The sequence below is a fragment of the Saimiri boliviensis genome, chromosome 1 (assembly GCF_048565385.1).
Source record: "Saimiri boliviensis isolate mSaiBol1 chromosome 1, mSaiBol1.pri, whole genome shotgun sequence".
Classification (NCBI taxonomy): domain Eukaryota; kingdom Metazoa; phylum Chordata; class Mammalia; order Primates; family Cebidae; genus Saimiri; species Saimiri boliviensis.
In genome coordinates, this window is record NC_133449.1 from 229,545,184 (window position 1) to 229,572,291 (window position 27,108).

At 35.5% G+C, this 27,108-nt stretch overlaps 1 protein-coding gene across 5 annotated transcripts in view; it reads right to left on the reverse strand.

Moving 5' to 3' along the window:
• TENT2 (terminal nucleotidyltransferase 2) overlaps positions 1-27,108 on the reverse strand; it is a 62,562-nt gene that overhangs the window by 27,807 nt on the left and 7,647 nt on the right. For 2 of the 5 annotated variants that reach the window (XR_012513411.1, XM_003920810.4), the window contains exons 5-11: positions 25,184-25,421; positions 15,498-15,612; positions 15,260-15,351; positions 13,533-13,611; positions 11,175-11,244; positions 6,955-7,031; positions 6,448-6,576 (exon numbers count right to left, since the gene is read on the reverse strand). Coding sequence is in view for 4 of the 5 variants with exons in the window: in XM_003920810.4 (XP_003920859.1) it covers positions 6,448-6,576; positions 6,955-7,031; positions 11,175-11,244; positions 13,533-13,611; positions 15,260-15,351; positions 15,498-15,612; positions 25,184-25,421 (800 nt within the window). In the remaining variant the exon portion in view is untranslated. The remainder of the gene's footprint in view (positions 1-6,447; positions 6,577-6,954; positions 7,032-11,174; positions 11,245-13,532; positions 13,612-15,259; positions 15,352-15,497; positions 15,613-25,183; positions 25,422-27,108) is intronic. The other 3 variants (XM_074384338.1, XM_010340879.3, XM_010340874.3) reach the window with 3 other exon arrangements.

Consider the following 27,108-nt stretch of genomic DNA (forward strand, 5'->3'; position numbering starts at 1 on the left):
TCAAAAATTCAAATGTTAAATAGCAGATCTTTAATTGTACTAAGAATTGTTAATTTTGAAAATGCAAGGACAATTTTATTTACTTATTAATTTTTTTTGAGACAGGGTTTCACTCTGTCACCCAGACTGGAGTACGGTGGCACTATCTCGGCTCACTGCAGCCTCCACTTTCCAGATTCAAGCAATCCTTACGCCTCAGCCACCCCACTAGCTGGGATTACAAGTGTACACCACCACATCCAGCTAATTTTTGTATTTTGGTAGAGACGGGGATTTGCCATGTTGCTCAAGCTATGCAAGGACAATTTTAAAATGCCTACCAGAAAGCTCTGTGCCTAAGAATATGGTAAACATTCCATGAATATTCTTTAATGTTATTATTATTATTATTATATTTTTTTTTTTTTTTGAGATGGAGTTTCGCTCTTGTTGCCCAGGCTGGAGTGCAATGGCGCGATCTCGGCTCACCGCAACCTCCGCCTCCTGGGTTCAGGCAATTCTCCTGCCTCAGCCTCCTGAGTAGCTGGGATTACAGGCACACGCCACCATGCCCAGCTAATTTTTTGTATTTTTATTAGAGACGGGGTTTCACCATGTTGACCAGGATGGTCTCGATCTCTTGACCTCGTGATCCACCCGCCTCGGCCTCCCAAAGTGCTGGGATTACAGGCTTGAGCCACCGCACCCGGCAATGTTATTATTTCTAGCCAATTGATGATCTTACCTTTTTCATTAATTTTTTTTTTTTTTTTTTTTTTTTTTTGGAGACAGTTTCCCTCTCATTGCCCAGGCTGGAGTGCAATGATGTGATCTAGGCTCACTGCAACCTCCACCTCCTGGATTCAAGTGATTCAACTGCCTCAGCCTCCCAAATAGCCGGGATTGCAGGTGCACACCACCATGCCTGACTAATTTTGTATTTTTAGTAGAGATGGGGTTTCACCATGTTGGTCAGGATGGTCTCGAACTCCTGACCTCAACTGATCCACCTGCTTTGGCCTCCCAAAGTGCTGGAACTAACAGGCATGAGCCACCGCACCCTGCCTCCTTTTTCACTAACTCTTAATCTTATATTTTAATTAAAATCTCTTCTCAATTCCCCCTCATACTTTGATCAGTCATCTTCAAATATCTGTAATCAATTACTGAGTACTGAAATTTATTCTAGGAAATGTGTTATCTTTTTAACCTATCTACATACAGAGGACCCATTTCCTTTCTCTGTTTATGGCAAAAAAGATATTAAAGCATTAAAGAAGTTAAACAAAACATAAAGGTCATTTAATCCAACTGTTTGTGTTACAGGTGAGATTAAGGCCAGTGAGGTACAATACCTTGACCAAAGTCACAAAAACTAGTTTCTTGTGACAGGGCTGGAACTGCTCAATATACCTTGCAGACTCTTGCTTGCCCTTTTCCCTCACTGTTATGTGATACTGCCAAGAAAAGCAACTATCTATTTAAATCACTCTCATTTCTTCTAGGGAGGAGTAGCTTAAATTTGCCAGTATGGAACACATTAGCTCTGGGTAGCTGATGTCCTTCAAGAAAGACCTGGGAATGGTTGATTGCAGTGCCATTCATTACAAACCACTTCAGTAAATGGGACCACCCGGTAAAAAATCAAATGTTTGGCAAAATCTATACTAAATTTTAATATGATTTTATTACAATGGCAAAATAGTAACGTTTAATTTTTTTGTTTTGTTAAGAGACAGTCTCACTCTGCTGCCCAGACTGGAACGCAGTGGCATAATCATAGCTCACTGCAACCTCAAACTCCTGGGCTCAAACAATCCTCCCACCTCAGCCTCCTGAGTAGCTGGCCCAATTAATTTTTTTATTTTTTATTTGTGTAGATGTGGGGGAATCTCATTATGTTGCCCAGGCTGGTCCCAAACTCCTGGCCTCAAGCAATCCCCCTACCTCAGCCTCCCAAAGCACTTGAGATTACAGGCATAAGCCACTGTGCCTGGCCCTAATTAAAAAAAAAAAAAAAAAATTATTTTTGCGACTGAGTTTTGCTATTTCGCCCAGGCTGGAGTACAGTGGCGCAATCTCAGCATACTGCAACCTCTGCCTTCCAGTTTCAAGCGATTCTCCTGCCTCAGCCACCTAAGTGGCTAGGATAACAGGCACGCACCACCACACCCAGCTAGTTTTTGTATTTTTAGTAGAAACAGGGTTTCAACATGTTTGCCAGGCTGCTCTCGAACTCCTGACCTCATTACTAGCCCACCTTGGCCTCCCAAAATGCTGGGATTACAGGTGTGAGCCACCGCACCCAGCCTAATTTAAAATTTTTAATTTGCTTTCAACAGCACATGGGGGCAACTGTGATTAATGTACATTTATCTAAAGAAGTCTAATTTAAAATTTATAAGGTAATCAGTAAAAATTAAGGAGTGCAGCACATATTACGAATGTCCATGTATGCTAAATGCTTTAGTCAAATCTCATCTTTAAATCATAACTAAAACATAAATAGACATTGAATGGTGGTGAGTGCTATATATTTTTTATATTTTATATATATAAGAAATCCTCCTATTCCATTTTTAATGAAAGTAGACTACAATCATAGGAGGACAGCGTTCACTGAAAAAACATGTTTAGGGTTAACCTGAATATACATATATTATAAAGTAACATTATGTCCAAGATTGACATATATTTTGTAAAACTGAACAAAAATGATTGACACATAAAGTAGTATCTAAAATAGCCAACATCATTATGTTTCAAATTCTTTTAGGAGGAAAATCTATCATCAAACTAGTATATATTCAAGACTAGTCAGCAATAAAAATACATGTACTAAGATTAGCCTGAAAAATGTTAACACTAAAGAAGATTATCAAACCTCTCTGATGACTGATTCATAAAACTGATGACTGGCCCATTTAAACTATTTTGTCTCTCTTGATAAATTAAAAAAAAATCATTTGAGACCAGTATCCAAAGGAAAATATATTCTCATATATTATAAAACATCTGCAAGTACAGTGAAGTATAGAGAACTTCACTATAATGGTCCATAAAAACCCCTGATACAATTTTGGCATCTACCTTTTCAGTATTTGATGCAGATCTTATATTAGGGTATAGTAATTAATTTAACCATTCCCCTGTTCTAGAAAATTTAGAGTTCTAATCTTTTATTATTTACAGAACATAAAAAATAGTCTTATATGTAAATCCATATACTCAACACTCACTACTACACTAGAATAAATTTCTAGAAATGAAACAAGTGAAAGGATATAAACATAAATATTGCAACACTGCTTTCTAAAAGGGCTGTACCAAATCAACACTCTCAGCATGACTGAGTACTCCATTCTGTCATTTTTAAAAACTGTCAATTTAAGAATATTAACCCCTATGTCTGTAATACGTGTTCAAGTGAACTTTTATAAATAATAGGACAGAGTTTAAGATTATATTCTCTGTCAAGAATGTAGAATGCCAATTTTACCCTAGGAGTATACCATAAAATTTTGATTACCAAAAAGGGAAAAGGTTGATATACTAAGAAGATTAAGAATATTAATGTAAACACTTTGGTCAAATAATGGCATCCTATCTCCAGACAAAAGTGGGATGAAGATGTGTCTAAAGGTAGAATCAAGATTTTCTTGAGAACTACCTGGCTCTAAGATTACTCCAATTAATATGAAAAAATGCTCCTCTAATTCTCCACCATAGGGGAAAGGTTACTAAGCTGTGATAAACTAAAAAAATTAAAACCTGTGTTTGTGTGCCAAAAGTGGGGAGGGTGTAACAATTACACTGTTTTTTGTGATGGTCTGTTCATTACTCTATCATTCCTTTTTTGGTATTTTATGCACTATCTTTAAGAAGTAATGGTAGTAATTGGTGGCAATTTTTTGGTTCTGATACTTAACATAGCCAATAAAAACTCTAATTTGGTTCTTTTTTTTTTTTTTGAAATTACTATTCCTTGAAATCTACAAGTCTGAGAATCATGTAATGAACAGGTAAAAGAAAATGTAAGGACATTATTTAAGAAAACCATGTTTTTGTAGAAGAAAAAAGAACATACACCCTTTTTTCATTTGTCCCCAACTTTTGGAATTAAAAGACCTGAACTTGATATTTAATGCTTGGCTAAACATTTTTAAACCTTTGCAAAGAAAACAAAAGCCAAAAAAAATAAAATATTGACAATAACAATCTTTGAGTATGAAAATACACATGTATTTTTTTCTGTCCACTTCAGTATATTCTCAGGATTTTCTATGATATGTATGAACAACTTATTCAAAATGAATTTTAAAATATAAAATAACGATCTGAATATCACTACATTTTAAGCATAATTTTAAACATAATAATTTTGAAATAAAATAGAGAATTCCTGACAACCAATCTTACCTCTGAACTGCTCTTTTTTAAGGCACTGGTAGGACAATCTTTGTTTCTGTCCCAATCACTTCTGTCTATCCTCCTATTAGTAGAAATGACTCACTCTAAAGAAATTCTTGGTCAGGTGCAGTGGCTCATGCCTGTAATCCCAGTACTTTGGGAGGACGAGGTGGGCAGGTCACCTGGGGTCAGGAGTTAGAGACCAGCCTGGCCAACGTAGTGAAACCCCATCTCTACTAAAAATACAAAAATTAGCTAGGTATGGTGACAGACACCTGTAATTCCAGCTACTTGGGAGGCTGAGGCAGGAGAATCGCTTGAACCCAGGAGGCAGAGGTTGCAGTGAGCCAAGATTGCACCACTGCATACCAGCCTGGGCAAAATGAGCAAAACTCTGTTTCAAAAAAATAAAATAAATAAACAAATTCTTAATTTGGGTATCATCCTCAATCCCTATCCAAAGAAGCCCATTCTACCAGGAATTAGGTCATACAAAATTGTAATCTCCAACCCTAACCATTGCTGATCCACATCGCAAGGAAAGGGTACCTTCTCCTCGTCCCAGTTCCCTGTATCCTCAGTACAGAAACACGGCTGCAAGGGCATCAAATCATCTCAACTTTCCAAGCCCAAGCTGCCACTGACAAAATTGCTAATATTATCTCTGTTATCTCTTTCAGAATCTAAATACAAAAAGCACTGAACAATGCAATAAAAGGGTATTTTTCAATAGGTATTTTTTAATGACTACACTGTAACAATTTGTTATTGAGTATATCACATGTTGATATTGCTCTATCAGAGCTCAATTCACAACAGTGGTAAAAATGTCACATTTTATTAGTAATCTGTGAGTTGTTTAATAATTCACATTTTGGTAGGTAACAGCTATGAAACATTTACAAGTCGAAAATGTAAGCTTCATGAAGAAGACAATTGTTTTTGTATTTTGTTCACTGCTGTATTCCCAAATCCTAGAATACCTAGCATTTATTTGGTAGGCATTTTATACATATTCATGAAATGAAAAAATGAGTATTACATATGCTAAAATATGTTTTATTCTATGATTGTTATCTTTGGAAACCAAAATTCTAAGCTATGGAGATATCATCAATTCAGAACAGATCAAGCCCCAGATATCCTACCAGTCTTCTACTACATTCACATAAAGTCTTTCACTCAGTCTTCAGGTCACCAGATATTCCTATGTTCAGTTGGTCAGTTAGTCATTAAACATCTCACTCTCCTGGTCTAATAAGGACAAAATGGTAGATGCATCCATCTTTTAACAATTCTTGGTGTCCAGCTGAGTAGAAAGCATAAAATGGCTTAATGTTTATTTCTTGGATTGTTATATACCTTTTCTTTGAGAAATAATGAAAGTAAAGGATCCAATTAGATCTAGTTAGTCTGTCCCATACTTCCAGGGAATTTTTAATACCGTAAAAATTCTCACATTTATCTTAGGAATGGTCCAAATTACAAGTGTTCACTTATTACTGTTTGCCACTATGCATGCAACAAAAGTATGGCTCTTACCAGAATGGCCTCATCAACAATGACTAACCAGACAAAATTTAAATTTGGGAGCCAATCTGATACAACAGTCCTATAAAGATAAAATCTAGTCGAAGACGGCAACTCACAGAGATTAAAAGCTTCTTTAACCAAAAGGAAAATAATTTAATTCCTGTCTTAAATTAAATTAACGTATGATGAACGGTGCTTGAGCTAACTTTTATAGGCCTTTTGTACATTCGTCTGCCTCAAGGTAATGGGTCCACAATTCAGTGATGAAAGTTCTTTGAAAACAAAAGTGACTATAGAAAAACTTACAAAAAATAAAAACACACAGTGAAACTTCTTAATATTTTCCAAGGAATAACATTTCTAAAACATTTGTTCAAAGCAGCAAAACAGGAAATGTGTTTTATGGACCTTAGAAAGAACTTTTTAAAACAATACTATTTGAAAATAGGGTCAAGAGAGAAGACATCATAACAAAGTTAAGTGCCTTTTACTTTTAAAAATTGGGTAAAACCCCATTATACTTACTTTGTAAATAGTGCAAAACCATCAATACAAGACTATAGCTGCTTAAAGTACCACGACTGGCATCATTAATCTGATGGTGACTTGCCCACTTCTTAATCACCAGCACTAATGGACGAACTCGATTTTCAACTGAAAGTAAAATTAAAACTTAAACATGGTAAGAGACATTATAGTTTCTTTGAAAGTCTACATCATTTCCTAGCTCCATGCCAAAATAAAGAACACTGTCTCCGTGTATATTACACACTATATCTGTTCACCATAAATGTGTCTTATGTCTAAAACTTACCTTAGTTTACCTTTTAAAAATTATGAATTATTAAAATGCCACTTGATTCACCTATAACTGATAGTATATGATTTTAGTGTAGAAACATATACAAATAAAATAAGATACATTATACTTAAACACAACTAAAGAGATGTCACTATTTACAACAAACATCTTTAAAAATGAATAAAGAAAAAAGAGGCTGATAATTTTTTAGAAACAAACCAAAAACTTACGGTATGCATAAGTTCTGAGAAGGAATGTGTTTCTTATTCCAACAATATTGTTTACATTCAGGTCAAACTCCACACAACTATTTAAGAAAAAATAAAAAAATAAATAAATAAACTTTAGCTGAAGTATGAATAAACTTCCTTCCTACTAACTAAATTAATGCTCATCCATCCCACAATGCAAAATAACATGGGCCCAAAGGCCACAGATCTGCATTTTTAATGTGATTTGGTGTATATTAAACATATAAAATAAGATCACAGTCGAAAGATCAGTAACATACTGCTAAGGTTCCAATTACCCCAAAGAAAAATGTTAAATGTTTTTTTTTTTAAAGAGATGAAATCTTGCTCTTCGGCCCAGGCTGGAGTGCAGTAGCACAATCATAGCTTACTGCAGCCTCAAGCTCCTGGACTCAAGCAATCCCCCCACACCTCAGCCTCCCAAATCACCGATATTATAGGTAGGAGTCACCACACCCAGCTGGAAATTTTTAAATCTCACAATCGTTTCCAGATAAACAAAACTATGTAACCAAAAACATTTCTGAGCAAGTTATCCCATTAAGTTACATATTCTCAAATAATCTGGAATTACAGCATCATATACTTTAAAACAACAGGAATAAAAAGCCAAATAAAATACAGGGGAAAAATTTAAAAGCTCTGTCTACATATTATATTTCCTCTAAAAAGGCTAGTAAATTAGCAAACACATAATGGTTACTTCTTTGAAAGCAAATATATGCAGTTCATAATTTAGAAAATAGAGCAATTATGATGGTTGCTCACGCCTGTAATCCAAGCACTTTGGAGGCCAAGGTGGACAGATCACCTGAGGTCAGGAGTTCAAGACCAGCCTGACAAACACAGTGAAACCCCATCTTTAAATAATAATAATAATAATAAATAAATAAAAATACAGGGGAAAAAATTTAAAAGCTCTGTCTACATATTGTGTTTCCTCTAAAAAGGCTAGTAAATTAGCAAATACACAATGGTTACTTCTTCGAAAGCAAATACATGCAGTTCATAATTTAGAAAATAGAGCAATAATGATGCAATCTACAAAGAACGGCTAAATTCATAAAATATCAAGGATTACCTTATGAAAGTCAGTTCTACTTATACCCATGTAAGGTCACAACTTCTAAACACTAAACTTTTCTTTAAAAAAAACTGTCTAAAATAAAAACCAAATTCATTTCTATATTAATTAGAGCTTTTAATTATAAAATTTGTAATCTACCATTTCAGTCTTTCTTATTTGGGGTAACAACAGAAATCTTACAATCTTTCCACTATCCATGCATATTAATAAAAATAGACAGTAGTGGCCAACATAGTGGCTCATGCCTGTAATCCCAGCACTTTGGGAGGCCAAGGCGGGTAGATCATAGGTCAAGATATGGAGACCATCCTGGCCAACATGGTGAAAGCACATCTCTACCAAAAATACAAAAATTAGCTGGGCGTGGGGGGGTGTGCCTACAGTCCCAGCTACTTGGGAGGCTGAGGCAGGAGAATCGCTTGAACTCAGGGGTCACCTGGGCAACAGAGTGAGACTCCATCTCAAAAAAAAAGGATGGTAATAACACTTCAGAAACTACACATTATTTGGCTTTGGGAAACTTATAGTAACAATAGAGTTACATTCTTTGTGTAAGTCTAACACCGAAGCCAATTTATACTACATCCACATAATAAGTCAATAGAAAAGAAAAACACTTAGACGGCAACTAGTCTGCAGTTAAAAACTTTTCCAAAACTAAATTCAGGGCTTTAAAACTATCCACAGTACTTGCTTCAAATACTACTTCTGGAAATACTAAAAAAGTGATTCTCAGTATAGAAAGAATTTATGCACAAAATGCTTATCTGTGTTATCTAAAAACTAGAAACAAACCAAATGTTCAAACACAGGGGAATGGTTAAGGACAAATTATTCACTCAAATACTATAAAGCCATTAAAAATTATGCTGTAGAACAACACTTAATCATATAACGAAATATTAATGATACGTGGTTCTGTTGGAAAGTATGATTTGGCCAGGTGCAGTGGCACACTCCTGTAATTCCAGAACCTTGGGAGGCTAAGGTAGGAGGATCTCCTGAGGCCAGGGGTTCGAGACTAGCCTGGCAATACGGCAAGACCCTGCCTCTACCAAAAATATAAAACTTAACCTGGTGTGGTAGTTTTTGCCTGTAACCCTATCTACTCAGGAAGCTGAGATGGGAGGATCACTTGAGTCCAGGCATTTGTGGTTATTGAACTATGATCATGCTACTGCACTCCAGACTGGGCAACAAGGTAAGACCCTGTTTCTGAAAAAAATGCTTAAGAACAAAAAGTTTGTAAGATAACCTTAAACAGAAAAAGAATAAAACTGTTTCTGTAACTATGACTACAACCACATATTATTAAAAACTAATTAGCTAGTATTATAACTTTTTTATCTCTATATGTATTTTATATTTACTTTAGGAAAATCTGACACAATTTACTTGGCAGAAATTTGATAACTATTTATAGATCTGATTGATGTTTAGCTATATAAAGGAATGGCTTGAGCCTGGCATTAAGGCTTGTTTAAAATACATATATTTAGTCAATTTTCATCATTCATAGTAGCTACATTCTATAAAGTTGCTGCAAACACTGAATTAGTGAACACTATACCATTGATCCTAGGGTAAGCAAAGGATTAGGTTTCTGCCAGCCTGGTCACATTTTCATAAACTCGTCAATATGGAACCAAGTTTTATGTTGCATTTTTGTTTGAGGACACTGTATTTAATATATATGGTTGATTCATTAACAGTGGACTCATGGCCAAGGGTACTATAACTCATGCCTGAGCAGCGCCTACCTAACACATATTTTCTCCATAGGGCATCATCACAGCCTTCTTGCACATGGGGACACTAGAAAGTAACTCAGCACTATGCTTGGGGGCCATTCTACATAGCAAAAAAGCAGAAAACGTGAAATATGGCATTAGACTGTGAGAAGGTTATTTGTTTACAGTATGAAGCTGAACAAGAAGACAGTGTGTCACCTTACTCTACCTCAGCTGGGAACATGGTATTAGGGGATTTGAAATTTTTGCTACTCTATGTATGTCCACAATATGACTGCTAAAGTGTATGAATATTGATGTGGGGAGTTACAAATACCTTTCAGCAAGTAGGCAAATTAGTGAAAACACAATCTATGAAAAACAAGGATCAACGATGTATGTGTGTTTGTGGGCATAATTTCAGTATTAATTTGTAAAACTCGACAAATTTTATGAAATCTGTCACAATCCTATTTTTAGAAAACAGTAACAAATCTTTTTAACTAATGAAATAATCAACCTCTATTTACATTTTATATTCAGATATTATATAAAAGATCCCAATTCCAATACCCATAAGAAATTCAGAACCCAGGACGGTAGAATATATAAATGTAAATTCTGAAATGGAACAAGTATATTTTGCTGTTTTACTTTCATATCTATTACTCTAGGTATTATATGTATCTTTCATTAAAATGAAACATAACTTTTTAATAATAATTGTATTTACAACAAACCCCTTGATATTAGTTTATGTCAAATTTCATTAATTATGTTAATCAGAATGCATTACACTTCCAAAAGGCAAGAGATCACTTAAAAATCTAAAATATAAATATGTACATAATCTTTAAATTGGATAGTCTCACATATTCAAAATGTCAAGCAGAATAGCTAAGTACAGTTAAGCATAATAAAGTATTACTCAATTTTAAAAAAAACATTTGAAACACCAAGTGAAATGATTTCTAAAAACTGATGAAGATAAGCTGTAATGCTACAACATATATTTCTTTTTTTTTTTCTTGAGATTCTTGCTCTGTCACCAGGCTGGAGTGCAGTGGCACAATCTCGGCTTACTGCAAACTCCGCCTCCTGGTTTCAAGTAATTCTTTCACCTCAGCCTCCTGAGTAGCTGGGACCACAGGTGCATGCCACCACGCCCAGCTAATTTTTGTATTTTTAGTAGAGACAGGGTTTCACCATGTTGGCCAGGATGGTCTTGATCTCTTGACCTGCCCGCCTCAGCCTCCCAAAGTGCTGGGATTACAGGCGTGAGCCCCCACGCCCAGCCCATATATTTCTTAATTATCTTTATCAGATGAATATCTAAAAATGATCTAAAGCAACTGAAAAAAGAAAGCTCATTAATTACTTACCTGACTTTATCCCTGAACTTCACAATTGGCACTTTTGCTCGAATCAGCTGAGGTCTCTCAATGTAGCCTGCTGAAAGATAAACGATAATATGAATATCTGCAAATGTTTCTAGAATTCAGTGTTCCAATGCACATTTTTAAAAAAATAGTATTTACTAAGCTAAAATAATTTAAGAAAATGTCTTTGAAAAAGAAAACAAGTGAGGACATTACCAAATTCTTCTAAGATTGTAGGCTCCAGTAATACCAGTTAGGGGGCTTCAAATTCAAGATATTTTCTGGAATGTGGTCTAATATAGTATCTATAAAGAAGTTCATCAGACCACTGTAAGAGTGAAAATATATCTAGGCTAGCAGCAGAGGGAATAGCTAATTTTGGTACAGCACACAGTAAGGTATCATGGTAATTGTAGAAATCATATTTTCAGAGTCTTAAGTGTGGAAATGCTTTGCAACATGAAACATGGGGCTGGGACACATTCAGTAAGTGTGACCTCTATGAGTGAAAAATACATATAGTTATACACACATGATCTCTACAAGTGAAAAACTCAGGTCAGTTTAGTGAACACCAATTATTGTGCTATTATACACAGGAGTATCAGTTGATAGGAAATTCAAATACATATACATGTATGTATTACATATATACACATATCATATACAATATATAATAAAATGTATATACATATTTTTATTCCATCAAACTAAAAAAGTATTGAGTTAAAAGTAATACATGCTCATTATAGAAAATGAGGAAAATACAGAAGTGTGTAAAAATGAAATTCTGAAAATCTTTCCCAAATGAGCAATTTTCTAATCTTACTACAGAAAAAGTAGCACCGGGATTTTTTAAAACCTGAAAATTTTCTGTTATAATATTTTACCATCAAAATTATAGTGTGTGTGTGTGTGTGTGTGTGTGTGTGTGTGTGTGTATCAGCTGGGCTCAGTGGCTCATGCCTGTAATCCAAGCACTTTAGAAGGCCAAGGGGGATTACCACTTGAGGCCAGGAGTTCTAGACCAGCCTCACCAACATGGCAAAACCCCATCTCTACTAAAAATACAAAAATTAGCCAAGTGAGGCGGTACATGCCTGTAATCCCAACTACTCGGGAGGCTGAGGCATGAGAATTGCTTAAACCAGGGAGGCAGAGGTTGCAGTGACCTGCGATCATGCTACTGCACTCCAGCCTGGGTGACAGAGCAAGACTGTCTCACAAAAAAATAAAGGAATATATCAAGCTCCAAAATAGAATTTATGTGCAGGAATTCAGAAAAATAAAATTAGGAGTTAAAAGTTTTGAGTAGTAACTACCAACAAACTGGCTCTGATACCAACAAACTATACTTGAGGCAAGTTACTAAATCCATTGATCACCAGTTTCCTTAACTATTAAAAATAAGCAAAGGAAAAAGAAGAAAAAAAAAAACCTTCATGTGAATTACATGATCTTTAAGGTCCCTTCCATTTTTAATATTTTGATTCAAATAGCTATTAAAAATCCACTTAGGTATGAATTATTCTTTATTTTACAGAATAATTCAGAATGCAGAAACCTAAATCCCCTGAAATAAATCACTTCATTTATTTCTCTCCTACAACAATGTAAGTTATTCAAAGACAGTGACTTGTTACTTGACCTTTATTTTCTAGCTCAAACCCTGGCACATAATGAATGTCTGTTAAACAAATGAACAAGTGTCTTTCCAATATCACACAGTTAGTATAACTTCAACTTTCTGGAATATTCTGTGGAAGTTTAAAAGAAATTATTTGAGATGGCTTAACATGTGGATTAAAAACTATTTAGAGTCGGTTTATTCAAAGAGTAAAATCTTAAAATAAAATGGCTTAAGTCAACAATTTGCTTTCTGTTTAAGTAATACATTTAGGTCTCATGTTCAGTGATCATATTTTTAAAACAAGTAAAGATGCATATCACTGCAAGCAAGATGAATTTCTCTTTCACACAAATAAAGTCCTACAGGACTTTATCTGTATCAACACTCTTGGCTCTTCATAGATACTCTGTATTATAACTACTTATATTCATGCTTTAATTTCCTTAACAACCTATCAATTTTTGAGAAAAAGAACTAAAACTTACCTATCTCTAATCACCCCCACCCACTGCAGCAGGTGGTATATTTTGCAGTAAGTGCAATAAAGATATGCTGAATAAATGATCACTCATCTTTTTAATCAAAAGTTAAAAGAAATTCATCTGGAAAAAAGGATCCATATTATACCTATCCTGACCAGAATAAACAATTCTTACCAGAAGATAATGTAAGAAGCATTTTAAATAAAGTTATGTCAGATGACATAGAAACTTGAGGCATGTCAGACTTACAAAGTCTAGTACAGAAGTGTTTATGGACTAAGGTGAGTATATGCCGAGCTTCAGTCTTCTGATTTACCTGAAAAAAACACTGAAAAGTTAAAAATAAAGTGTTTTTTCATTATCTAAGCTTAGTGTTTCATTTTCGTAAAGCATTTCAACAAAAAGAAAACAAACAAGGCATACTTTCCTTTGGAGTTATTTTTCAATATACTCAATGTATAATTTATTTTTCCAAATTACATTATAGAAAAAGGTCAACCTTTAATGATATCTTTCACATCTACATTTCTAAATCAATTCCTGATTTTAAGCTTAAAGCACTATTGTTAGAGAAATTCTGAAACAGCCATCTATGTCATTTTTCTCTTCAGTATAAATGTACAAAAGGCAACCTCCAACAAAAATAAACAAAATTTTAACCCTATCTAAACTAGACTGTAAGCTGCTCAAGGATAGGTTCATACCTAGTGTCTTAGTTTGTATAAAGGCTATGACAACATGATTTAGACACATGAATAAGATTGGAGGACTACTGGGATGTGCTTGAGTATAATCTAGCAGCATAAAAAAGTTTTAATTATAATTCTGTATTCTCCACTATGTTTATAATGTGAGGTTTTTAAAAACTTTCTCTTCATATGATTTCAAAGCCTAGAAAAATACCATTTTCTAGAATAAATCTCCTTCTGATCTGCAGTAACTAGAAGTCATTTTTGCTAGTGGAATAGCATGAATAGTAAAAATATACATTAACATTCAATTTTTTTTTGTATTTTTAAAGATGTAAAACATAATAAGGCATATTAAAATTATACTGAACTTAATTTAATCATTGGCAGTTCAGAAGAAACCTCAGCATCTTAAAGAGGCTGACTCAAGTCAGCTTAATGAACACCAATTACTACAATATTATACATAGGATTATCAGTTAACAGGAAATTCAGATAAACATACTACAGGTTGAGCATCCCTAATCCAAAAACATAAAATTCAAAATCTAAAACTTTCTGAGTGTTAATATGATACTCAAAGGAAATGTTCATTGGAGCATTTCAGATTTTGGATCAGAGATGTTCAAATGGTAAGTATAATGCAAGTATTCCAAAATAAAAAAATCTCAAATCCAAAAACCTCTGGTTCCAAGCACTGCAGATAAGGAATACTCAACCTGTACTAAGTAACACAATATGGTTGCTAAAGAAAAAAAACACACACACAAAGGTAAAAGGTCAGAGAAAAATATTTTAAATTTAATAAACACGATAGTTTTATTTTAAATTTCAGTGAAATCTATTTTCCCAAAACAAGCATTTTCAAGGAAGAAAAAAGTAAAGATTAAAAATAGAATCACTGAAAATTCAAACGGAAAGGGAATGCATCAAGAAAATAATATTGCCACATGCCCACATGCTCTGCTTTGCTGCATCCTGGTAACATATCCAAACTAATGGCATTTCAAAACAGAGGCAGAGCTCTTAAAAAAAGAACAACAACAACAGATAGTGAAGCCATCTCGCTTTAAAAACTTATAATTAAATTAATGCTATACCTCCAATTATGCTTACTGTGCACATGCCTTAAAAATAAAAAATTTCCTAGATTTCCTACAATTATGGTAAACAAAATTCAAAGAAGTAATCATAACAAAGCAAGTTTTTTCCGCAGTAACTTTTATGTAAAATATCTTAACCCATTAACATGAGAAACATACTAGGAATAAATGTTTCCTTACTTACTGGTTCTTCCTTAACAACTAGGCATAAATCACCATCACTGCTCCGGGTACCAAATCCATTTAAAGAGGACCCAACCAAAAAAAGTCTGCTTTCTAAAGAAACGGAAGAAAGTTATAAGAGCATTTAAAATCTAAACTAGGTGTACTGGTTCTGTGCCTATGAAAAAAAAATTTTTTAAAGATAAAATTTAAAATAGGAATGCATGTACCTAAAGGACATGCAAAATAGGGAAACATACGTGGAAATAACAGCTGAATTTCTCTCTGCAGCTGTGTTCGACATAGTTCTTTCTTCTTTAAATCACTTATTTGCTGCTGACATGTTTCAAATAACTCCAGTATCTGCTGACTCAACTTGAATCCACCACAAAAAAAAGTAAAAGTTTTATTCAGAAATGTAAAAGTAATTATCATAGGGAAAAGTATAAATCAATTATGCTGACACTATTTTAAAAATAAATATTATCTTAATACTTTCCAAACAAAGTGGAGAATGATCTGAAAACGTACATATAAATATTACAAAGTAAACTTTACAAGTCACAGAAAAGTACAATCACAAACTGTTTAACACTTGGTCACTGTTTTTCTATGGCCCCCGAGCAAAGAAATTTTTTACATTTTTAAAGGATTTGAAAACAAGTAAGAATATGCAACAGAAACAATTTGTGAGTGACAAAGCCTAAAATATTTACTACCTGGCTCTTTAAAGAAGTTTGCCCAATCCCTAGTATTCACACCTACAAATACCAAATATAAGAGATGTAACGAGTTCCTGGCATTCTGGGCTCATGACCTCCTTTCCATTCTTGTAACATTGCCCTGAACCCTAATTTCCTGTTGCCATTTACCTACCACCTTTTTTTTTTTCCCCAGACAGAGTCTCACTCTGTTGCCCAGGCTGGAATGCAGTGGTGCAATCTTGGCTCACTGCAACCTCAGCCTTCTGGGTTCAAGCAATTCTCCTGCCTCAGCCTCCCATATAGCTACGAATACAGGCATGTGCCACCACAGCCAACTAATTTTCCATATTTGTAGAGACAGAGTTTTGCCATGTTGGCCAGGCTGCTCTCAAACTCCTGACCTCAAGTGATCTGCCTGCCTTAGCCTCCCAAAGTACTGGGATTACAGGTGTGAGCCATCACACCTGGCCTTACCACCCTTTTATCTACTTGATCTGGTTCAGACTTTTCCCTCCAGCCCAACTCTTGATATCAACATAGGTGATCTCCCTATCTGAAATGGGCTACATTTCACAACATACTCCGTTTCTTGACTTTCATTTCCTCCAATATTCTTCAGCAGTGTACACTCCTATAATGTGGTCTTCACAATAAACTGGAACTAATCTAGCCATGAAATTTTAAATTTCAATATACTATATCTTGGCTTCAATCTCCTACGCAATTCATACTTTCTCACTCCCCTCATACCTGCTCTAGAACCACAAGAGATCTAGATTCCCTTGAATCCTACCTTCTCTCCCAAGCCATCAGCACCTAAATGGTGTTCTTTCCCTATGCAGTCTATACCACACAGTGCATCTCTTGAACCACTCCCTTATCTTGACTTAACAACATCATCTCCTTGTCATGTTCTAATACTTGTCCTACAAAACCCTAATCTTGGATCAATATAAAAAAGCCACCTTCAGGCTGGTCACGGTGGCTTACACCTGCAATCCCAACACTTTGGGAGGCCAAGGCAAGCAGATCACAAGGTCAGGAGTTCAAGACCAGCCCGGTCTTGAACGGGCAAAAGTCCAAGAATAGCCAAGAAAAAAGTTGGAATTTACCCTACCAGAGTTCTCTACTTAATATAATGCTGTAGTAATCAAGATAGTATGGCCCTGGCCAAAGGATAAATGAAGACCAACAGAACAGAATACTGAAATATTTACAAATAAAATAATAAATGGAATCTGATTCAAACTAATGAGGGAGGGAGAAAAAGGTGAAATAAGATTAGTCATATATTGTTAATCGTTATGGTCATATGTTGGCAAATATTAAAGTGGACAACATTAGGATTTATGGTACTTCTCTCTACTATGGTATATTGTTTGATATTTTCCATAATAAGCTAAAAAGAAAAGTGTTCACGTTTGTAATAAATGTTAAAAAGATCTCCAGTAAAAGTGGCTAACATAAAATTTTAAATGATACTTGAAGGATTAAGTTGTATTTACCTTAAGCAAGGGTTGGCAAACTATTTAGGCCAAGTATGGGCAGCAAGCTAAATAATTTCTACCTTTAAGCATTGTTAAAAAGAAAAGGAAAGAGGCCGGGCGCGGTGGCTCAAGCCTGTAATCCCAGCACTTTGGGAGGCCGAGGCGGGTGGATCACAAGGTCAAGAGATAGAGACCATCCTGGTCAACATGGTGAAACCCCGTCTCTACTAAAAATACAAAACATTAGCTGGGCATGGTGGTGCGTGCCTGTAATCCCAGCTACTCAGGAGGCTGAGGCAGGAGAATTGCCTGAACCCAGGAAGCAGAGGTTGCAGTGAGCCGAGATCGCGCCATTGCACTCCAGCCTGGGTAACAAGAGTGAAACTCCGTCTCAAAAAAAAAAAAAAAAAGAAAGAAAGAAAGAAAAGGAAAGAAAAAAGATTATGCAACTGAGGACTTATGTAGCCTACATGCCTAAAATGTTTTCTATCTGGCCCTTCTACCAACCCCTGATCTAGAAAATCAGTTAGGCAGATCAGATCAGCATAATCCTAGAAGTCATAGTAGGTGTTATTTGTTGAATAGCAAAATAAAGAAATTTCTTTTTTTTTTTTTTGAGACGGAGTTTCGCTCTTGTTACCCAGGCTGGAGTGCAATGGCGTGATCTCGGCTCACTGCAACCTCTGCTTCCTGGGTTCAGGCAATTCTCCTGCCTCAGCCTCCTGAGTAGCTGAGATTACAGGCACGCGCCACCATGCCCAGCTAATTTTTTGTATTTTTAGTAGAGACGGGGTTTCACCATGTTGACCAGGTTGGTCTCGATCTCTCGACCTTGTGATCCACCCGCCTCGGCCTCCCAAAGTGCTGGGATTACAGGCTTGAGCCACCGCGCCCGGCCTAAGAAATTTCTTTACAATGCCCAAGTGAAAAAATTTACAATGACTTGGAAAATATGAAATTCTGTATCTTGTTTCTCTCTATTTTTTACATGCATGGAAACACTTTTTCTTTCCCAAGGACTATTATAATGGAGATTTAACGAGTTTTTATGTGAAAGAATTTTCCTCATCATCTACCCATTAACTTGGGGATTCACATTATCAAATCGTGTTACTTTATCCTAGGAACAGACATTGAGAGTTCAGACGAGACAACAAGAGAAATGCACATATATGCTGAAACAAGATTTCTGGTGCTTTAATTTAGAGAAATATTCCAGGACATGGCTCAATGTTCTTATAATTCTTAAAAAAAAAAAAAAAAAAAAACAAGAGAGAGAAGAGGAATGTGTAGTATGAAATGTCCTTGGCTAAAAATCATACACAATTTAGATCACATATGTAATACCAAGCTGACCATGCATAATGGCATTCCAAAAATATTCTTTAATTCTGGGGTACATTTTTCCTAATTTTTAGTTTAAAAAAATATTCCAAGCCAGGTACAGTGGCAAATACCTGTAGTATCAGCTATTCAGGAAACTGAGGCAGGAAGATGGCTTGAGCCAAGGAGTTCAAGACCAGCCTGGGCAACTTAGTAAGACCCCATCCAAAAAAAAAAAAAAAAAAAACCCTCCAACAACATATATATAAAGTGGATTATTCTTAAATTTGTCTAAACCACTACAATACTACCTGCTTGGGTTACCTACCAAGAGCTACCATTATATACTCTAGTCATCTTGGCCTCCTTTCAGTTATTTGTATACTCCATTCTTCTTTTTGCATTAGGACCCTCAGACATGCTATTTCCTCTCTCTAAAGCAGTCTCTCCATCCCTACTATTCTCTAACTAGTTAACTCATTCATCTTTCAGGTCTCAGCTCAAATATTGCCTCCTTTAAGAGGCTTTCCCTGAGTCCCCCAAATGCAGTCTTTCAGCACTCTGTAATTTCCTGCACAGCATTTATATAAAATTGTAACCTGCATTTTTAAAAATTATTTTATTTCTGAGACAGAGTTCCACTCTGTCACCAAGGCAGGAGTGCAGTGGTGTGATCTCAGCTCACAGCAACCTCCACCTCCTGAGTTCAAGCAATTATCTTGCCTCAGACTCCTGAGTTGCTAGGACTACAGGTGCACACCACCATGTCCAGCTAATTTTTTTGTATTTTTAGGAGAGACAGGGTTTCACCATATTGGTCAGGCTGGTCTCAAACTCCTGACCTCAGGTAATCCACCCACCTCAGCCTCCCAAAGTGCTGGGATTACAGGCGTGAGCCACCACATCTGGCCTATGCATGATTGTTTAACAGCTCTCCCTCTCACTATGCTGTATGTAAATGGTAGAGATTATGTATGTTTAGCACAACAGTGTATCTCCCAAGCCTAGCACTCACAAATATTTGAATGCTAAATAAATCAAAAATCTTATCTATTTACTCCAGGAGTTTCAACTATCACTTTTGTTTCAGATCTCTTCAGGATCCATCTCTCTAGCCTTGATCTTACTTCTGAACTCCAAACATATACTGTCAATTCAGTTACAAGACATTTTTCTACAATACCAATTAGCTTATATGTGATTGGTAAACGGGAATGCTATTAATATAACATAGAAGTTGTGTTTGTAAGTGACTTGTACATTGAGCTGTAATTGAAGAATTATAACCATCACAAGAAAGAAAAAGCCCTCAGTATGGAGTCCTTACAGACCTAACATAACTAAAAACAAGCATTTGCATTCAGCATTCCTGCTTAAGAAAGCATACTCCTAGCCTCAGACAGCTCTGTGCTGGTGTACTTCCTCTTGTCTCTACCTTAACAGCAGCCTCACTGACTCAGAGCTCCATTTGTAGCTGTCTGTCTCAATGCTCAACACAAGCCGGCATCTCAACTCTATTTTGTATATTTCTAATATCCCCTGCAGCAGCATCCAGCCATGCTAAACTGCCTGCCTGGTCTGTCCAACTTATTTCCCAAGACATTAATTATTATTCTTGATTGTGTCTGGTTACAAAATTGTTTCGGTTTTGAGTAGTCCATTCCAACCCTATTTCCCATAGCCCTATATACTTAGGGTGCAATTTGCAGAACATGAGGTTTCTCAGGAGCACAAATGTTTTACAGTAGATTCTCTCATAGTTCAAAATAGCTCAAGTATTTCCTCAATCAGCTTATACACCCAAAATGTAGGTTCCTTATCTCTATTGGTAGCAAAAAATCAAATCATTGGAGTCATTCACATCTCTCTCTCTCACTCTCTTTTATATACTCAATTATTCCACACATTCTATTTTCCTTATACATTATCTCCCACATCTTTTTCACTACCATCTACCCTAACTGAAAGCTTCAGTGCCTCTCATTAGGATGAATTTAACAGCCTTCAAGGGGATCAACCATCTTCACGATGAATCTAACAGCCTTCAAGGTGATCCCTATCTTCCAAGCCCACTTCATTCTAAACCAAACTCACTATACAAGGACTTTCTAAAAATGCAAATCTGGCTGTGCTATTTCTCTACTTAAAAACCTTTGGAAGCATTCTACCGTGCATCCAAAGCTTCATTGCCCCACTTTATCTCACACTGAACCCTCCATGTGCTTTACACTCTACAGAGGTAAATCATACAAGATTACAGATGACCCTATACTAGAGTTAGAACGTCACGTCCCTACCCTTGATTTTAAGTATCTTAAGCTCCTTCTCTTCATATTTTTAGAGACAAAGATCAAATCTTGGTTTTACCACTTACTAGCTATGACCTTGAGCAAGTTATTTAGCTTTCTGAGCCTCAATAAAATTAAGACAATATCCATGTTCTGGAGTTGCTTAAAAGACTAAATGAGATAGCATATGCAAAATGCCTAGAAAAGACATCAATAAATGGTAGCTTTCTTAAAAAGTGTCCCCTTAAAAAATAAACACACAGCCGGACACGGTAGCTCATGTCTGTAATCCCAGCACCTTGGGAGGTTGAGGCGGGTGGATCACCTGAGGTCAGCAGTTCAAGACCAGAACGACCAATATGATGAAACTCTGTCTCTACTAAAAGTATAAAAATTAGCCAGGCGTGGTGCCGTGCACCCGTAATTCCAGCTAATCAGGAGACTGAGGCAGCAGAATTGCTTGAACCAAGGAGGTGGAGATTGCAGTAAGGTAAGATTAGGCTACTTCACTCCAGCCTGGGTGACAGAGCAAGACTCCATTTAAAAATAAAAAATAAAATAAAAAAAATAAAAAAACTAACTGCCTGCCTTCTTTCTCCCATAACTAGGCAGGTAGAGAGTAGCACTCAAAGAAATTGGTTCCAGCCCACACAATGGCTCACACTTTGGGAGGCCAAAATGAGTGGATCACCTGAGGTCAGGAGTTCAAGACCAGCCTGACCGATATGGTGAAATCTCATCTCTACTAAAAATACAAAATGGGCCAGGTATGATGGCACATGCCTGTAATCCCAGCTACTTGGGAGGCTGAGACAGGAGAATCGCTTGAACCTGGGAAGTGGAGTTTGCAGTGAACCAAGATCATGCCATTTCATACCAGCCTGGGCAAAAAGGGCAAAATTCTATCTCAAATAAAGGGGAAAAAAAGAAATTGGTTCAATTACACAATCTACCTTTAGCCTTCTGAGATAAATCCCTAATCCTAAAGATTTAGTAGAATCTTTCCATACGACTAATTTAAAAAAGTTATTGATAGAGAACTTTATCAGATGGTTTATGCTAACACTAATGTGAATTAATTGTTATTAAATTTACTAAAATTGAACATATGCCTAGTCCATATGCAGAACTAGTAGCTAGTTCTAACACTTAACTATCACAACATACAAATACATGTAAAAATAGAGAGCTTTCATTATCTATTATAATAAATTTCACAGCAAACAGGCCTGCTAGCATACATACCTTAAAAAGCCAGTGAAAGATTCTTATACATTCATTCAAAGGATTAGTCTGATTTGATTTATACCACAGGCTTTCATTTTATGGCATTACAAGAGATTGTTTAAAATGAGTAAAAACAGCTAAGCGCAGTGGCTCACACCTGTAATCCCAGCCCTTTGGGAGGCCAATGTGGGATCACTTGAGGCCAGGAGTTCAAGACCAGCCTGGGCAACACAGCAAGACCCTGGCTCTACCAAAAATAAAAATAAAAATTTAAATTAAAAATATTAGTTGGGCATGGTGATCCACACCTGTCATTCCAGCTATTCAGGAGGCTGAGACAGCAGAATCACTTGAACCTAGGAGTTTGAGGCTGCAGTGAGCTATGATTCCACCACTGCACTCCAGCCTAGGCATGACAGCAAGAGCTTCATCTCTAAAGTTTTTTTAAAAACAAAAACTAAAAAAACCCCAAGTTAATCTTTTCTCAGTTTACTTTGTCTTTTTCCTTTCTCCCACTGATTTTGTCTGATTGTTTTTCCTATTTCAATATGGTTAAAAAAAATTACAGTGGAGAAAAGAACAGTTGTTTCATTAAACTGCTGGGACAAGTGGACCAACAGCAAAAGAATAAAGCTGGACCCCCTAACTTTACATCATATACAAAAATTAACTCAAAATAGATCACAGTCCTAAATGTAAGAACTAAAACTATAAAACTCAGAATAACACACAGGTAGGGCGGGAAAAAATAAATAAATAAAAATTTAAAATTAACACATAGGCATTAATCTCTGTGACCCTGGATTGAACAAATGGTTTCTTAGATATAACACCAAAAGCACAACCAGCCAAAGAAAAATAAATTGGACTGCATCAAAATGAAAAGTTTTTGTACTTCAAAGAGTACCAAAAAGAAAGTTAAAAGACAAGTCACTGCTGGGCGCAGTGGCGCATGCCTGTTGTCCCAACTACTAGGGAGACTGAGGCAGAAGAATCGCTTGAACCCGGAGGTGGAGGTTGCAGTGAACTGAGATCACGCCACTGCACCCCAGCCGGGTGAAAGAACAAGACTCCATCTCAAAAAAAAAAGACAAGCCACATAATGGGAAGCATAAATTCATAAATTATTATCTGATAAGGGTCTAATATTTAGAATACATAAAGAACTCTTACAAATCAACAGTGAAAAGATAAATAGCCCAATTTAAAAATGGGCAAGAGACCTAGATGAATAGACATTTCCCCAAGAAGATATACAAATGCCCAATAAGCAAATGAAAAGATGCTCAGTATCATTAGTTATTAGGGAAATGGCAATCAAAATCACAATGAGGTATCATTTCATACCCACTAGAATGACTATAACAAAAAAGACAGACAATAACAAGTGTTGCAAGTGTCAGCAAGCATGTAAAGAAAGTGCAACACCTATACAATGCTGATAGGAATGTAAAATGGTACAACCCCTTTAGAAAACACTTTGGCAGTTCCTCAAAAAGTTAAACAGAGTTACCATATGACCAAGCAATTTCACTCCAAGAGCAGTAAAAACATATGTCCATGCAAAAATTTATACACAAATATTCACAGCTGCACTATTAATACGAGACAAAAAGTGGAAACAACCCATAAGTTCAACTGAGTACTGTATTAACATATTCATGCAATTGAATATTATTCAGCTATAAAAATGAAGTACTGATGTATGCTACAACATGGATGAACCTTGAAAACATGCTAAATGAAAAAAGCAAGACACAAAAGGCCACAGATTGAATGATTTCATTTATATCAAATGTCCAGGATGGGCAAATTGATAAAGACAGAAAATAGATTAGTTGTTGTCAGGGAGCAGGAGAAGTGATTACTATTGGGTACAAGGTTTCTTTTGGGGGTGATGAAAATGTTTGTGAATCAGATAGTGATGACAGTTGCATAACTTTGGGAATATATTTTAAAACCACTGAATTGTACACTTTAAAACGGTGATTTTTATGGTACAATAATAACTCAATTAAAGAACAAAAAAATAGAGTAATAAAAAGCAGCACAACTGAGGAATGAAGCAAGTGCTGCTTTTCTGACCCAACATTTCTGTTCACTTACTATGCTTCAGACCTATGCTGCTTGATAGGAACCCAAAGACGAGTAAAACAAAGTCGCTATACTCTCTTCAGGGTGCTTCTCCTTAGCCTACAAATGTTTCTTATTTCTGAAGAGCGCGGCAACTTTAAAATGCAAAAACAGCAAGTGTAAACCACAGACAACCCAAGAGAATGCAGATATTTACATTATAAACCCTCTCAATTACCTAGAAGGTGATTTTTTAGGTTTCACTAAATATGGGGGAGGGGAGAGGTATGTTTCTAGTATTAGATGTTAAATAACTCAGTTTCCTAATGCTGACCATGTCATTTTCCAAGAATTATTTAAATAGCTTCATTTCAATTATTTGAAATGTTTTTTATAAATGTTTCTTGATTATATCACTTTGAATATATCATTTTTCTCAGTGACTTCTGGATTCTCTATTTTTGACATTCAAAAACTTCATGATAAACACAAATTATCCCAAAATAAAATGTGTTCTAACACTGTATTACAATAACTATATGAAAACTTCATTTTTTGTAATATAACAAGATAGTTCTCTAAACTGTTTGGGTTCTAATAAAATTTTCACAAATCAGGGAAAATCTGATTTCCTGATGGCTGCACTTCTACAAAAGAATCTCTACCGAAAATCAAAGTAATGTTTAGACAGAAAATCAGGCTGAATAGTACTACCTTAAACATGGCAAAAGAAAAAAAAAAGGCATGTTCTACTTAATCCAGATACTAAATACTTCTTATTCTTCTAATACATTATTTACACGAAATTCCCAAAAGGCAAAACTAAAATCTACATTATTATTACCTTATCTTTGGCCTCAGGCAGTGTGATTTCTCTAGGTTCTAAAAATGGTATTTCCCGAAAAGGTGGAACACATCTGACTGTATCTGGTATATAATGTGTATGAAACAATGGCGGCATTGAGTATCTTCGTTCACCTGATAAAGGCACTATCTGGTTAACTACAGTTGGCTCTTGGTGGGGTGAATGGAAACGCTGCCGTTTACCATCAAGAGGAAGGTTTTTTTCATCGCTTAATCTCCTGAAAACAAGCAATATACCTTAGTGATTAAAGTTATAACTTTTTGATAACAAAAAGCAATTTAAAATATAAAAATATCATAAGAGATAACAAAATATTACAATTCTTTCAATAAAAGTACATTATTAGTTTTATATGGATCTTAAAAATATTCACGTTAAGCACAAGAAATGCCTCACAACACCTTAGAAAAACACAGTAACAATGCAGAAAGAAAAAATTACATGTATATATTGGGGTTAGTCTCCTGTATTTGAACCACCCCAATGTTTCACTATCTCGGTAGTGAAAATTTTATAGAAAAGGTTCTATTTATAGAATTACTAAGAAGAAAAGATTCAAACTATAACATAAGGAAGATACAATTAAGTCAGCTAAGTGCTAGTTACAAAAAAGGGCTTTTTGAATACACCTGTGTTCTGGTTCATCAGCAAGAAACACCAAATTAAGAGATACTTTTTAATAAAGCTATAAAGACACTGGACAGCTGAAGAAATTAGAAAATGAGCTGCAACTCAGAGAATAGTATTAATATTAAATTTCTCAAGCATAACTAATGTATTTTGGTTATACATGAGAAAAGCCTTGTTTTTAGGAGGAATAAGCTGACATGTTTTGAGGTAAAATAAAATGTCAACAACTTTCTTTTATATGGTTCAGGAAAAAAGCAAGTGGGTAGGAAGAAAAAGAGAAATCAAATGTAGTAGAACTTTTAACTCATGAATCTAGGCAAAAGACATATAGATATTCACTATATTATTCTTTAAATTTTTCTGGAGGTTTAAATATTTGCAAAATATAAAGAAAAAATCATTAAAGAGTAAATATTTGTTGGGAAAAAAGACATTTACTTCATTGATATATTAAGTTGTTCATTTGTTAATACTTTATGCCACAGAAAATAGTCCAATTCCTTTTAAGCCAGAAAAGTCTATGGGTCATAGAAGTTTCTTTTAACATTCCTTTGAGATTATGTCAATTTCTCTCTTCTTAACAGACCTGCAAAATAAGTGGACCCCTACTCACAGGTAAAGTATACAATGCTAAATGCATAAAAGCGTATTTATAATACTACTTTTAAACATAAAAGTATTTTAGCACTATATATGCTGAATGTCTTCTAATGAGAATGCCAATTTTAATTTGAAAAATATGTTTGGCCGGGTACGGTGGCTCATGCCTATAATCCCAGCACTTTGGGAGGCTGAGGCGGGTGGATCACAAGGTCAGGAGTTCAAGACCAGCCTGGCCAAGATGGTGAAACCCTTCTACTAAAAATACAAAAATTAGCCGGGCGTGGTTGCAGGCACCTATAATCCCAGCTTTGGGAGGCTGAGGCAGGGAATTGGTTGAACCTGGGAGGCAGAGGTTGTAATGAGCCGAAATCACGCCACTGCACTCCAGCCTGGGTAACAGAGCGAGACTCCATCTCAAAATATACATATATTTTGAGAGATCTATATATATCCCATCTCTACTAAAAGTACAATGTTTAACTACAAATTAATGGAGCTTATTTTCATTCTTGATTCACAAATTGGCTATAAAGGCAATTTCTAAAGAATAAAATCTGAATAAAGTCAATACTATCAGAATTATTATAAAACTTTTATCAACAATTTTGAAGGACAACCTGTAGTGCTTCTAAGCCTATGACTCAGAGACATATAACATTTCACATCCCAGC